Here is a 15,581-nt window from a genome sequence, read left to right as displayed (position 1 = left end):
GTTCAGAACAAATCCAACTGAAATTAAGGGATTAAAAAGTGGTTAGCAGTTTCTTTGGGATCTAGTTTCACATTTTACAAAAAGTTATGTAAATTTAAAAAGATTCCAAGGAAACTTTGAGTGGTAAATAGCTCACTGCCTATGAAATGTTCTACTCTTTAATACTTAGAGCCCAAATAATAATAGTAACAACTAGTTTATTTCCTTGGAGAAATCAGGACATTTAACATTAACTGAACACCTAAAACTTGCCACACACTATGAGGCATTCTTGCACATAGTATCTCACTTAATTCTGAATTATACAAGGCCAATATCATTATTATATCCATTATACTGATTAACCAAGGCCCAGAAAGACTAATCTTTCTAAGATCATACCGGCAGTTACCAAATGACTAACTACTTGCTCTCTCCACTATAATGTTGTCACAGTTCCTTTTGTTCTTAAACATTATAGCACAAACTTATGGGAAAGCAGTAAATAAAAACTGCTTGTGAAAAATGAAAAGACTTACAGTAATATAATAGCACTTTTGTAACTTCCCTGAAGCAAAGAAAATGGTGGTTAACATTATTAACAGTCCTTAGAAGTCACTAAAGGACCACTGTGTTATGTGACAGATGTTTGTTGAGACTATGCAGGCTTGGATCTGAGTGCAGGGGAGAGAGTTCCTGCCCTCAAGGAGCTTACATTTAAGGAGATAAAACAATAAAGAAATAGATGTATGATAAGTCAGTCAGGGATAAGTCCTACGGAAAAAAATAAAGCAGGGTAAGGGAATAAAGAGTGACAAAAACACATTGTTAGATGAGGAGGTCAAGGAAGGCATTTAGAATGGTACCCAGAGTTTTAAGGGCATCAGATCAACAATGTGTCCTTTGTCCACTGCTCCATTTATGGCAAAATAGTTCTGTGCTGGCACTAATGCCATTCTTAGAAGAAACTGGTTGGTATGGTTTTTGCAGAGGTTCCCGGCTCAGAACTGTATGTAGGATAGTTAGTTCGGTAATAGAGGTATAGGGACAACTGGATTTATGATGGAAAAACAAAACAAAACAAAACAAAACAAAACAAAACAAAACAAAACAAAACAAAACATTCCCTTTGCTGCCTTGGCTTAAGCACAGTGCCACTATGTTCATTCTACTGTTCATTCTACTGGGTGTCACAATGTCTTAGTTTGGAAAAGTGCATATGAGAGGTGGGTCGTAACCGGGGCATGATGCTTTTTGGGTAAAGGGAACCAGACTGCCACAAAGGTGGCATGCCAAGAGGTATAAATTCATTTTAGCTTCACAACAGCCAAATTCTGTGGTATTGAGGACACTGACATTGAGAAGCTCCTGCAGCATGGGTTATCTGGGGATTTCTACCACCTCCTTGATTCCATGCCCCATCCCAGCCTATGTGTTTAGGTTCTATGCTAATAAATCACATTCTTGCTCAAATTTCTTGTTGTATGTAAGCAGGGACATAGCTGGAGCCAGGTGTTGGCTATATAGACCAGCAGTTCCAACACCTAGGTAATGGGAGAAGGAGATAATCCGAGCAGAGATGGCTCTGATGCTGCAGTTGGGATCACTGTCTCTTGGGCAGAGGGAAATGAGAGTTACTGACTGGATAACTCTCCCCGAGATAGGAATTTTGTACTGCTCACTGCCAAAGCCCCAGGGTTGTGAACATAGCATGTATCTGTTGAATGAAGTTATTCTCTTCAACAGTTTGCCACTACATTTGGAAAAAAAATACAAACTCTTTAAGCATGCTGTGAACAATCTGGTTCCTGCCTACTTCTCCAAACCCAAATCAAGACCACTCCTATCTACATTCAACTTCTGTGGCTCCAGCAACATAACCTTTTTTTCAACTTCTCAAACCTACCTAAGTCTTCTCCCTGAGCCTATCTATATGTAACACTAACCTTCACCCTCAAGCTGGCTTCTTTTCTTCCTTCAATGTTTAGGTTAAATGCTGCCCATTTAGAAGGGTCTTTTCTGATTTTACCATCTAAAGAAAATGTATCCCTAATATTCTCCCCAGTACTCTCTATTGTTTTACCTTGCTTCCTCCATAGTATTTAACATAATTTAGAATTTGCTTATATTTGCTTGTTAATATTTTTTTTATCTGTCTTCCTAAGTAGACTGTGAGCTCCTGAGGGTAGAGGGATATGTCCATTTTATACAAAGCTGTATCTCAGTCCCTAGCATAATACCTGACTCAACAAATATTTGTTCAATAAATAAACAACAGAAATGGTATAATGTTACATCTGAGTGCAGTATACAAAATGGACTGGAGGAAAGAGAGGCAAGAATGAAGAGGCCAGTGCGGTAGCCTGATAAGAGGTAAGCGCCTATTTTAGGGTGGTAGCAATGGTAATAAAATGGATGGGTGAGCCTAATCCTGCAATTTCTTCATTGTAGCTTTAAGATAGTAACTGAGAAGAAAGGCACTATCGATGGTAACGAGGGCTCACACCTGGGTAACCAGGACAGTGGCAGCATTCTGAACAGAAACAGAAATGTCACAAGAAGGAGGACATAAACTGTGAGGCCCCAGGGTAAGTGTGAGTAACAAAGCTAGAGATCTGTAGGAGTGGAGATGCTGGGAAAATGCTGGTAATCTTTAAGAAATGCCTGATAGCGATCTGGAAATATGTTGCTCTCAGGTAAAGAGATCTCATCTAGAACAGAGATCCTAGTTGAAGCTATGAGTGTGGATTCTGGGGAGACAGAGAGTAAACAGAGTAGGAGCTGAGGAAAGGAAAAAACTTTGCTATGGTTATAAAGTATAACGTGGCTTTTATCTGCTTAGAATTCTACATTTCCCTACCATAAGCTGCTTCTACCCCATTCCTAGATCACTTTAAAGAGAAACTCAAGCGAGAGAAAGGATTTCACTGCGGACTCATGGGTCTTTGAGCTGCTCCTCTCAGAGAGATTTTAATTTTAGCCTTATTACCCTCTTTCACAAGTTTATAAGGTTAAGTAATACATTTTTTTAAAAAACCCTCAGACATAACTTAAGACACATTACCCATAATCACCACACATATTCCAAAGAAACTATAACCAAGTCTGAATTCTTGAATTCATTCTTGAACCATTCTTGAATTTAACAGTATTTAAATTAAGATAATGAAATAAAAACATGACTTGAAAAGAGGTAAAAATCTATTCAGCTTCCCTATTCTGTTATTCCTTAGTTAATAAAGACAGTGGCTAAAGGATTTTTTTTAAACCCCCCACCACCTCGCCTCCCCCCACCCTTTTTAAGGATTTTAAATTGATGTAAAATATCAGCCCAGTGAAAATCCAGTTGGACCAATTCAAACCATTCTGAAGGCAGAGAACTGAGAAATTAAAATTACAGCTTTCTCTTCCAATTTGATTAAACTAATGTAAATTAAAGATTCTGTTTATATAAATAAATGTTTTAATTAAACAAAGTGTTTATAATGCAAACAAGAATTAGAAAACAAAATTTGCTAAAGAAACTCAGAGCATGGATAACCACTAGTAATGAAAGTTAAAATTAAAGCAATGTTTTTTGGCTTTAAAATGAAATAAAATGTTAAACTAGATTGGTCAGGTCATTTACAAAAGTTAAAAGCTAGTGAAAAATTATGGAAAATATTTTCCACTCTCAATATTTTCTGATATTGAGAGCAGAATATTAAGTCATTGTATCTTAAGTCATTAAGATCAATAAACAATTACCTTCAGTAAGAGAAAAAATAACTCTACTAACAACAAAAGTGCTTAAATAAGAAAGTACAATCTGAGAGCACAATCAAAACTGGAAATTATATTCTACCTAAAAGGCAACAAATATTTACATGCAGGTGGAAAGAAGAAGTATCACCTTGGTCAGCAAATGAGAAGGTTTTCCTGCAATGTTTCTCAGAAGAAGGGAGGTTTCCCTGTCCAGATAGGAGTGCTTGTGCAGAAAAAGAGAGAAAAACAAAAAAGGCAATAGAAGTCAGCAGAGATTTTATGTGTTTAAAATATAAAGTAGACAAAGAATGATTCTCTATCATTAATCTCACGTCTCTTTCCTACAGTGAAATGTGTTCATAAGAAAACTTTAAAAAAAAAAAAAAAAAAAAAAAGAAGAAAAGGATGGAGAGGCAGACACTATCTATGCCAGCAGGCATGCCCTGACTCCTGGTGGTCCCTCACTCTGAGAAAATGGACCATGCACTGCACAGATCACAGAGCCAGTTGGTCTTCTTGGGCAATGTTTGTGAGTGCTGTGCACACGGCACAGATAAATAGGTGTTGAAGACCAATGACTAAATGTATTCCTTCCTCTTATTAAAGCCTATCTCTATAGGCTATATAGCCTATATAGCTTTAGGTAGTATATTCTTATGAAAATAGAACAAGTCTGTATCATTTCAAAAACTCTGCAAGTATTTCTGATCAATTCAATGATAGCTACACCAAGAGAAAAAAATGTCCATAAATATTTTGCCTAGTGGATATTACCTGTTTTCAATAAAATCTTATCATTCACTCATTATATCAACACTAATAGGACTATATTGCACAATAAAGGACTTACATAGCAAACAAATGACATAAACAAAATATTAACAGTATAGTTTCTTTACACTGATTAAATCAAGCATTTAATATATTTTCATAAGAATGGTTTGTGAATAATGAAGTCCCTAACTATCCTTTTCTCCCTTAATAACTTTTTAGTAACATATTCAATGTAAGTTCATGCAATTGTATTTGAACTCACAGAGTATAAATTATAGTTGTTTCCATATATATGTAATTCAAACTTGCCTGTCCCTAAATAATTCTGAATTAGAATTTATTTTTTAAAGCTATGTAGTTACTAACCACCATTTAAAACAATACATCGACACTGCTGAGTGGAATTACAGAAAATACTCTATGATATTACATTTTATAAATATAACTATATAAAGTTATATTTTGTAATATATAAATATATATTTTATAAATATAACTGTATATCAAGTTATTCTTGAGAAAAAAATTCTTTGGAAAGAAATTTAAGTGAACTAGAGTAGCACCCACTCTCAGAAAGTTGTCAGAGATAATAAAACACACTACTTCGAAGATTAATATTCTATTAAGATTAATCTTATATTAATTCTAATCTTAATTCTATTCTAAGATTAGAAACACTGTTACAGAAAAGAATATTAACTTAATCTTTGCTCATATCTACACTACACTGAGTTGAGTTTGCTACTTAATATTTGATTGTCTATATAATTTATGCTTTAATACAAGATGAACCTTATAAGCATACCTGCCCCTTTCACCCATTCCTGCAAAAAAAAAAAACCAAACAAACAAAAAAAAAAAAAAAAAAGGAAAAAAAACTAAGGTTAAAAAAAATTGGGCATATTCATTAAGATTAGCACTAACAGGATCAAACAATAACAAGAACAGAGACAATTATCTCTAGGTCCTCATTTACCTAAATAGTATAATCCTCCTGAAGGAAAAGATTAGTTGCCTTATCCATAAAGACACAGGGCAAGAGAAATTTCTAAAATTGCAATTTAATTATTTAATTGTTGAGGTTAACAATCCACTAAGACCAAGGAGAAAACTGGGAAGGACAATTAAAAAGAGCAACTATAACTTCCACTGGCTCTTCCATTCATTCATTTTTTGCTCACATGCAATGGCAACAAATGTATTTTATTTAATTTTTAAAAATTTATTTATTTATTTACTTATTATTCATTCATGAGAGAGAGAGAGAGAGAGAGAGAGAGAGAGAGAGACCACACATGCAAGGGAGGGAGAAGGGCAGAGGGAGAGAGAAAGAATCCCAAGCAGGCTCCAGGTTCAGCATGGAGCCCGGTGCAGGGCTCAGTCCCACAACCCTGGGATCATGACCTGAGATGAAATCAAAAGTCAGACACGCAACCAGCTAAGCCACCCCAGGTGTCCCTGGAAACAAATGTATTCTTACACAATTATACAGAATAATACAGAAAACTATTTCTTAAAAACCTACTCCTATTTCCTTTATCTTATTCAAAGATTACTTTTTCAGAAAAAGATCCCTCAAATAAGTAGAATATCTATATTCAGAAAATTATATTTCAAATTAAATTTAAAAAATCTGCTTCATGCCATCAAAATGAACTATTATTTGGTGAATATAATTCCAGACATTAAATTTGAGTTTAAACTTAAAAATCATACAGGATTTACTCAATTAGTCCTCAAACTCAAATCACCTCAAGACTTCAAATCACTAAAAAAGAAACCTGTAATCTAATCAGTGAGAAATGATGATACCTAACTGTATTTGTTTAAAGACTCATAAATAGAAGTTATACATTTAAAAATATTAAAAGGTTTGGGGCACCTGGGTGGCGCAGTGGGTTAAGTTCCTGACTCTTGATTTCCACTCAGGGCATGATCTCACAGTTCATGAGATCCAGCCCCATGTCAGGCTCTACACTGTCAGCCTGGGATTCTCTCTCTCTCTCTCTCTCCCCCTCTCTGTCCCTATCCCACTCGCATGCATGTTCTCTCTCTGAAAGTAAATAAACATTAAAAAAAAGAAGAAAGTATTAAAAGGTTTAAACAGCCTAAAATGAAAGGGAGATAATCATTATATTATCATAGCTGGTGTACCAAAAATAATCCACATCCAAAAAATTAGACCACAAACAATATCTGAACATGATCATAAATTATTCTGTGCCTGGGACAGTCACATAGGTATTCACTGCTTACTCACTAGCTGGGTGGGAAGCCAGGCCGGCATGTTTCCTCTAAGTTTTAAGTATTTGTAGCACAAAAATGAAAACCTAGAAACCACAAGCAGCCAACTCCTTCCTTCAACAAATGCCTTACTTTATCTTCCCCTAATGGTGCCAGTCATGTGTTGCTCAGAAACACATTCCTCAGAAAGTGGGCTAGGATGTCAGGAGAACTGGTTACTGGAGAAAAATGCAAGAGGGATGAGAAAAGTCGTATGCAGTTGGAGGACTGAGAAAAGCAAAGGCCACAGTGGTTTGTGCATGTCCTTAAATTAGTCTTCTGTCATGGCACACAGTGCTGGTAACAAAAATGCACATCACTTCATTTAAATAGGGCCTTCTTAGATTTTCTTTCATTCACCACTAACAATACAAAGTCAGTGGCTTATTTTCAATCCATTTCACTGGTTTATTAGCTTATTTTCTCTTTTCCATTTTCCCCTTTATTTTTTCAATTATTTATTAGATTTCAACTTTGAGCCTGGAGCCACGTAAGGCACTGGAAATGCAAAGGTGATCAGGATAGGCATTCTGTTGCTCTCACAAAGCTCAGAGTCTAACAGGGAGATAAACTGGCAACCATAATACAATGTGTTAAGTGGTATGGAAGCAGGTAGGAGGTGGAGTATCTAATACAAAATTAGGGGCTCAGAAAGTATTTCTCAAAATGCTTAGAGTCCTGGAAGATGAGTAACCAGCAGCTAGGGGTATTGTGGGAGGTAGAAACAGAACAAATAGAGATATCAGAGGCTCTAGAAGGGGGCAGTACTACCTTCAAGGAGACATTTCAGAAAATGGGGATATTTTGGACTGTCACAATGAAGAGGAGGAGGGTGTTATTGGTATTTATTATGACGGAAACAGAAATGCTGGATGCCCTGAAGCATGGAACAATGTCACATAATAACGGTAAAAGTCCCACATCATACATGAACTTTTACTGTCTTTATATAGAAAATCATATAGATGGGAAATACTGTTCCTAATATTCTGAGCTTAGACCCCAACTCCGTTTTACATATAAATACAATATATTTCTGTGTAATTTTAATATTCAGTGACTCTTCCAAGAATACTATTTACCTTGTGAAATAAATTGGGGGAAGCCTGCACTTTCTTTTGTCCAAAGTTTGCCAAGAGTTATTCATTACGTTGGAAAATCATTTCACCAATGGAAACCTAGCTTAAAGAGTTGCCAAACCAGAACGGACAGTATCATTGTGCACTCTGTCACATGCAAGCAAATGACAGGAGAGATTTGAAGTTCCTTTTAACAGAATTAAGAACTAAATACTGTTAATGAAAAGACATGAAATGCAAGGACTTCTCTGAGCTTCAGTAATAAAGACTTTTAAAATATTCCATATTACGATCTTATTTAAAATAGTTATAGCATAATGAGAAATCTATGCTGTAAAAATATCAAATATCAAAATTTTATTATTGCCTCATCCAATTTGTAAGATAGTGAATGGTTTTATCACAATTAGAAATAAGACTCATTTGTAAAAATTTTATACTTCCCCATTTTCTTTTCTTTGAGCCTATAAGTAGCCTCAGCACATTATCCCTACTTCAGTTAAGGTTATTTTCCTTTTTCTATTACCAAATATAGGTATGTTTTGTCTGCAATTATTTGTCATAAAATGTTTTAGTTCTGGGCCCACCCATATTTCTCCTTTCTTTTTTCCTGTAAAAAATGACTTCTGCTCACCTTTCTTAAATCCAAATTATAAGTGGATTTTTATTGATTTATATGATTGATTTATATGATTATGTTATTATGTCTTTTACTACAGTGGTGGTCAAACATTTAAAAACTGAAATAGATACATTATTATATTATAAGTTACTTTTTGGTTATTCTCCACCATGGGTATTAATTAGGGCATTAAATTTATTTTAAAAAGTAGGTATGTAGGTAGGGTATACTATCTATGAATTTCACTTGGGATAAACATAGTGATCTATATTATTTGTTATAAAATGGGGGTACTGGGACTGGAAGGATTAAGAACTGAAACAAGTAGATGGCAATGCAAATATTACAGCAAGTGTCGATGATGCTTAAGAGTATAAGGGAGGGGCTGAAGGTGAGGTAAGAAAAGTGTTTTTCACTATGCAGGATATAACCCACTAGTGAATTATGAAATCAATTCACTGGGTTACTAGGTTATTACCAGGGAAGGGAAGGGGATGGAAAGAAATGGAAGGAGGGTCAGAGGGAATCTGATTCGGTTGGACAGGGGTCAGGAACTTGGCATTTTCTTGTTATTCATAGATGATTCTGAAGCAGCAGTGTCCAACTGAATATAATACAAGCCACAAATAAAATTTAAAATTTTCTAGGGGTGCCTGGGTGGCTCAGTCGGTTGAGCGTCCGGCTCAGGTCATGATCTCACGGTCCGTGAGTTCGAGCCCCACGTCGGGCTCTGTGCTGACAGCCTGGAGCCTGCTTCGGATTCTGTGTCTCCCTCTCTTTCTGACCCTCCCCCATTCATGCTCTGTCTCTCCCTGTCTCAAAAATAAATAAACATTAAAAAAATTTTTTTTTTTAATTTTCTAGTAACCACATTAAAAAAAAAGGAATGGTAAAATGAACATTAGTATCTTTTAACTGAAAATATCCAAAATAATATAATTTCAAGAATCAATAAAAATATTAACATTTATATTTTTAATATTAAGTCTTTGAAATCCATGGTGTAATTTATTTTTATAGCACATCTCAATTTGGATTAACCACATTTCAAGTGCTTAATAGCCACATGTAGCTAGGGGCTACCATAAGGAACAGCACAGCTCTTAAGCATCCAGCTTTGTCAACCACTGATCAGAGGGTACATTTTTGAAGAAAGAAATTGGGTTTTCAGTGAAGCATCAGTGTGGAAGAGTCACTCTACTTGACAACCCCATTCGGAAGAACAGCTAAATTTGTCCATACCTTAAGAAATATACAAAAGCCCTTAGTTTCAGAGTAAGAAAGAAAGTATGTAGCTTTAGGTTCTGATACAAAATTTCTTTATATCAGATATCCTACCACCTATATAATCTTACCGTATTAACATTCAGTTGTACTGTTTCATGCAGTTGCTCATTTGTTTTCTGCTAGTTTAAGACTGGTTTAATTTTAATTCAAAAAATTTAGGTATATGACCAGTTTTCATCATCAGGAGTTCTAAAGAATGCATTCCTCTTCATTGCTATTTTAGCAGTCCCACGGACAGGTTTACAGAACTTACAGGTGTCAGCTCAGCCTGTTCTTCTGTGAAGTCAGTATGATGCTTGGCCTGCTTGCTGGGGCATCTCAGAGAAATAGCATGCTGTGAAAATGCAGGAAGGAAGAAAATGATAGGTAAAGGAGGTGGAAAAGGGCCAGTCTCATTATCATGCAGGAAGAGAAAAAGATCACTGAAATGAATCGTTGAAACAAAATAGTAATGAAAAGTTGCATGCATCTTTAATTATATTATGCAAAAATAAAAAAGAACCAGATGATCTAACCCTTGATAACTTAAGGATAACTTAAGGATAACCTCACTACTTTTGAGACAGCAGAGCTCTATGGGAAGCTATGCACAAACACCAAGTCTAATACCAATTCCTGCTTCAACTGGGCCCTGACTGCTGTTTGGCAGTACTCTTATTAGTCTTTTCCCCCCACTTCCTAAGTCATTCCCTCTAAAGCTTGTTCTAAGCAGTTTCCAAGTTGGTCAAGCTTCTAGTTTCACCCTTCCACCTCTTCGTATGACTTCATTTCACCCCATTACTAAGAACATCACATCCCTCAGTGAGGATTTTCATCACTAAAATGTATCCTTGAACCACACCTCTTTCTCATCTTTTTCTCCATTTCTGTATGAATAAATATATATTAAGTATGTCCTAGATCCCATTCATTTCCCCTCATTCCCAGTCTCTATATTCAACTAGTCCAGCTTATTGGGAGTGGGAAAGACAGAAAAATATTAAATACTTCTAGGTACCCACCTCTTGTTAAACTAGTGTTTTCTCCTTTTCACTGCTAAATTTCCTGAATTCAGCTATAGTATACTACCCTTCACTTATCTCTCAATTTCCTGCAATCTAGCATCTATCTTTCTTCTCCAAAGTCTGCATCCTTTGAGTTGTAATGCATTCTACAATTCATTCTCAAAGTCATCAATGATCTTTTAACCAGGGATTTCTATCTTTCCTATCATAGCACTCACTACACTGTACTGAAACTGAAATTGTTTGGTTGTCTGTACTGGCACTTTCTCCTCACACTATAAATTATAACCTCCTAAGGACACTGTGTATTATGTTCACAGTTTTACCCCTTACAGCCTAGTGCAATGCCTAGGCACTCAAATATTTATGGCATGAATAAATGACTACTGCTTCTTGGATTTCCCACCACAAGCTTGTTCAGATCAAGACTGTTTCTGCAACAGATGTTGGCAAGGATGTGGAGAAACAGGAACCCTCTTGCACCACTGGCAGGAATGCAAACTGGTGCAGCCACTCTAGGAAACAGTGTGGAGATTCCTCAAAAAATTAAAATAGAATTGCCCTACAACCAGCAATAGCACTACGAGGAATTTCTCCAAAGGACACAGGAGTGCTGATGCACAGGGACACATGTACCCCAATGTTTATAGCAACACTATCAACAATAGCCAAAGTATGGAAAGAGCCCAAATGTCCATCAACTGATAGATGGATAAAGAAGATGTGGTATGTATATACAATGGAATACTACTTGGCAATGAGAAAGAATGAAATCTTGCCATTTGCAACAACGTGGATAGAACTAGAGGATATTATGCTAAGTGAAATAAGTCATTCAGAGAAAGACAGGTATCATATGTTTTCATTCATATGTGGAATTTGAGAAACTTAACAGAAGACCATGGGGGAAGGAAAGGGAGAAAGATAGTTTCAAACAGAAAGGAAAGCAAAACATAAGAGACTCTTAAATACAGAGAACAAACTAAGGGTTGATTGGGGGTGCGGGGGGAGGGAAAAATGGGTGATGGGCTTTGAGGAGAGCACTTGTTGGGAGGAGCAGTGTGTGTTGTATGTAAGTGATGAATTATGGGAATCTACTCTTGAAGCCAAGACTACACTGTATATACACTGTATGTTAGCCAACTTGACAATAAATTATATTAATAAAAAAAGTCAGCCAACATGCATTTATTGAGGGGCATCTATAACTGTGCCCAGTACTGGTAAATATTCAGAGGTAAAATAAATGACTTTATTAAAAAAAACTGTTTTTTCTTTATTGAGGTATAATTGACAAATAAATGACTCTTAAGAAAAAAAAAAAGACTTTTTTCTTTGCCCTCTCTACACTGTCTCATTAAACATATTCTCTAACGTGCCAATCACTCTATCATGGGAGGCCTATCAAATGTATATTGCCAATATCCTCATTCTTGGGAAATAAATAAAGACTGCAGTATTAAAGACTAAAGGGGCATGATAAATGCAATCGACTGCCAAATGGTATGGGGAAGCAACTGTATATATAAAAAAACAATAAAGCAAATGTTGCAAAATACCAAAAATTAGTGAATCTGAGTAATGAGTTTCATGAGTTCTTTGTAGTATTCTTTCAAGTTTTCGAAAGTTTCCTATTATTTCAAAATGAAAAGTTTCTTCATTTGTTTATTTATTTTAATTTGCATCCAAGTTGGTTAGCATACAGTGCAATAATGATTTCAGGAGTAGAATCCAGTGATTCATCCCCTACACGTAACAAACACCCAGTACTCATCCTAACAAGTGTCCTCCTTAATGTTCCTTGCCCATTTAGTGCATCCCCCCTACCAAAAACCCCTCCAGCAACCCTCAGTTTGTTCTCTGCCAAAATAAAAAGTTAAGAATCTATTCTCTGTAGACTCCATCTCACACAAACTCCCATCTGAAGTGTTCAACAAAAAGAGATGACTGACTATATACCATGCTAGTCTGACGGAACATTAGTTATTAGAATTCAACACATTGAGGGGTGCCTTGGTGGCTCAGTCAGTTGGGTGTCTGACTTTGACTCAGGTCATGATCTCACGGTTTGTGGGTTCAAGCCCCACGTCAGACTTTGCACTGACAGCATGGAGCCTGCTTCAGATTCTCTGTCTCCCTTTGTCTCTGCCCCTCTCCTGCTCTTGTTCTTTCTCTCTCTCTCAAAATTAAACATTAAAAATTTTTTTTTAATTCAACACATCCTCACCAAAAATGAATATATGTATGCAAAGTGACAACAGAAGTAGAAATAGTACATGTGCAAAGATTAAATGTCATTACATTAATACAGATGAAAGGGACCATGGAATGATATAGTTTATTTAATATTAGGTTCCACTTCCACAAAATATTCAAATACTTTACTACAAAAAATTATCTCCCCCAGATCTAATTTTTACCTCAAAAACGAATCTGGGGGTCAATCAATTCAACACATCAATTTTGCTATAAACATGTTCAATTCCAAAAACTTTTCTTAGCAAGCTATCAAATTTTCCATCAATCAATCAAAAACTCCAAAAATCTCTGCAAAGTTAGTAAAGTTAGTTATGGATCACCACTTTTTTGAACTGAATCTATAACATATTAAAATGAAGTGTCATTTACAAGCCAGAATCTTGTGCTGGTGTTGGAGTGGGGAGGGGGGGGGGGGAGATGGCAGGCGCACAGAAAAGCATTGATCTCATATAGGAGCCAAACCATAATCAAGAAATGGCCTCACACCAAAGAACAAAACACTTCCTTTTGATAGCTAACACCTTAGATTACAACTGGAAAAAAGAAGTAGAAGTTGGTGGACACACATTAGGTTTCAATAAAACATTTACATTCATCCTTTACTGACGTGTGTGCATCTTTCACAAATATTAAAAATGAGCATAGCATTGGCAGTAAATAATGCAGACCCTAGGGCTGGAATAGTCATTCCAGTCTAAGCCTCTCAGCTTAGCCATTTACTGGCATTGTGACTCTAGGTTTACTATTTAACCTGTTTCCTCATGTGTTAAATAGAGTGATAATAGCATTTTCTCCAAAGGCTGTTGTAAGAAGTGAATACCATTACTATTTATTACAAATGTGGGAAACCACCAACCTTCATCTGAATTTCATTTATGCCTCAATTCATTTAAATTAGAGCTAGTTTAGAGTTGTTAAATTTTAACAATACATTCAGGAATATACTAAAACACCACAAGATGGGGATATTACTGCGTGAATCTCTTCACCCTTTTTCTTCGTCCACCCTTGTATTTCTGTCTCTTGGTCTGGGTCTAAGAGCACTGGTCATTTTGAGTTTATTTTTGTGAATGGTGTAAGAAAGTGGTCTAGTTTCATTCTTCTGTATGTTGCTGTCCAGTTCTCCCAGCACCATTTGTTAAAGAGACTGTCTTTTTTCCATTGGATATTCTTTCCTGCTTTGTCAAAGATCAGTTGGCCATACTTTTGTGAAATAAGTCATACAGAGAAAGACAGATACCATATTTTCACTCTTATGTGGATCCTGAGAAACTTAACAGAAGACCATGGGGGAGGGGGAAAAAAGTTAGAGAGGGAGGGAGGCAAACCATAAGAGACTCTTAAAAAACTGAGAATAAACTGAGGGTTGATGGGGGGGTGGGAGGGAAGGGAAAGTGGGTGATGGGCACTGAGGAGAGCACCTGTTGGGATGAGCACTGGGTGTTGTATGGAAACCAATTTGACAATAAATTTCATATTTAAAAAAAAAAATAGAGCACAGGCCAGTCTAGCCTTGTCTTGATTCTCCTTCAATTCTGTGATGAATTAGCAAGGTATTGTAGTATGAGCTCTACAACCAGACTGTCTGGGTTCAAACCCTGGGGTAACTTATTTGGTCATTCTCTGCTTCAGTTCCTTCAGTTGTAAAAATGGAGGTAATGCTATCTATTCCATAAGACATTGTGCAGATTCAGTGTGTTAAGACATGGTAGGCACAATGCCCAATACAGAATAAACACCCAATATAGTAAAGGGGCTATTATTTCCCTGTTTTTCACCCCTCTTCTCTCTATTCCTCTTTCACTAGCCATTATGTAACCAGTAAATGTCTGAATGCTTTAAAATTATTTCTTTTATATTTTATAGTCCTTATTCATTGTAAAAACAGATGAATCTATTTCTATTCTTGTTCAAAAAAAGGCCCTTTACCAGCCCTCATAACACAAAACTAAAAAGAAAAACAAAACAGACCTAAAATCAAATAGAGATGAAAAATCGCACAGATTACTAAGAAATACACAAAACAAGAATCAGGGTATATATGTAAATGTTGACTGGGGTGGTGTGTTTGAAAAGTGTGAGAACTAGACTTTCCTCCTGGGTTTTCAACAAATCTTCAGTTCTTTCATCTGGTACCTATTCTTTCTACTATTTATTAACCTCAGTAAGCCAGTGAAATTGGAATTAAACCCAAGTTGGTACATGTGAATAAATTTCAGTCAAATGCAGTAACATAGCCATCAGAATTTTAAGAGAAAAATAGCTGCAATAATTGAGAAATCAATTAATAATCCCTATCTTTTAGATATGCAGTCCTCTTAAAGTTTGAGAAAGCCTTGTGCTCTCAAGTTAATACTTCAGACCAAAAGGTTGTTTGCTAAGAATAACTCAGGACTTAAATTCCAGTGTGGTTCCCCACCTCCTTGTGCTACAATAAACACAATTGCTATTTTCTTTCCACTACCTCAAAATTTCTAATTCTTTAAATAGTTCTAAAAAGTGAAGGAACTGGAAGAATTTATTGCACTGAACCTATGATATGCTATTGGC

The 15,581-nt window shown here is 36.0% G+C and overlaps 1 protein-coding gene across 9 annotated transcripts in view; it reads right to left on the bottom strand.

Moving 5' to 3' along the window:
- RAPH1 (Ras association (RalGDS/AF-6) and pleckstrin homology domains 1) overlaps positions 1 to 15,581 on the bottom strand; it is a 155,401-nt gene that overhangs the window by 88,324 nt on the left and 51,496 nt on the right. For 6 of the 9 annotated variants that reach the window (XM_078450964.2, XM_078450963.2, XM_078450970.2 and 3 more), the window contains exons 5-6: positions 10,022 to 10,102; positions 3,872 to 3,946 (exon numbers count right to left, since the gene is read on the bottom strand). The exons of 1 other annotated variant lie outside the window; for it this stretch is intronic. In XM_078450964.2, the coding sequence (XP_078307090.2) occupies positions 3,872 to 3,946; positions 10,022 to 10,102 (156 nt within the window). The remainder of the gene's footprint in view (positions 1 to 3,871; positions 3,947 to 10,021; positions 10,103 to 15,581) is intronic. 2 more of the 9 variants (XM_078450965.2, XM_078450966.2) reach the window with 2 other exon arrangements.

Source organism: Panthera onca, chromosome C1 (genome assembly GCF_046562875.1).
Source record: "Panthera onca isolate mPanOnc1 chromosome C1, mPanOnc1 haplotype 2, whole genome shotgun sequence".
Classification (NCBI taxonomy): Eukaryota; Metazoa; Chordata; class Mammalia; order Carnivora; family Felidae; genus Panthera; species Panthera onca.
This window is presented reverse-complemented; position numbering and strand designations above follow the sequence as displayed.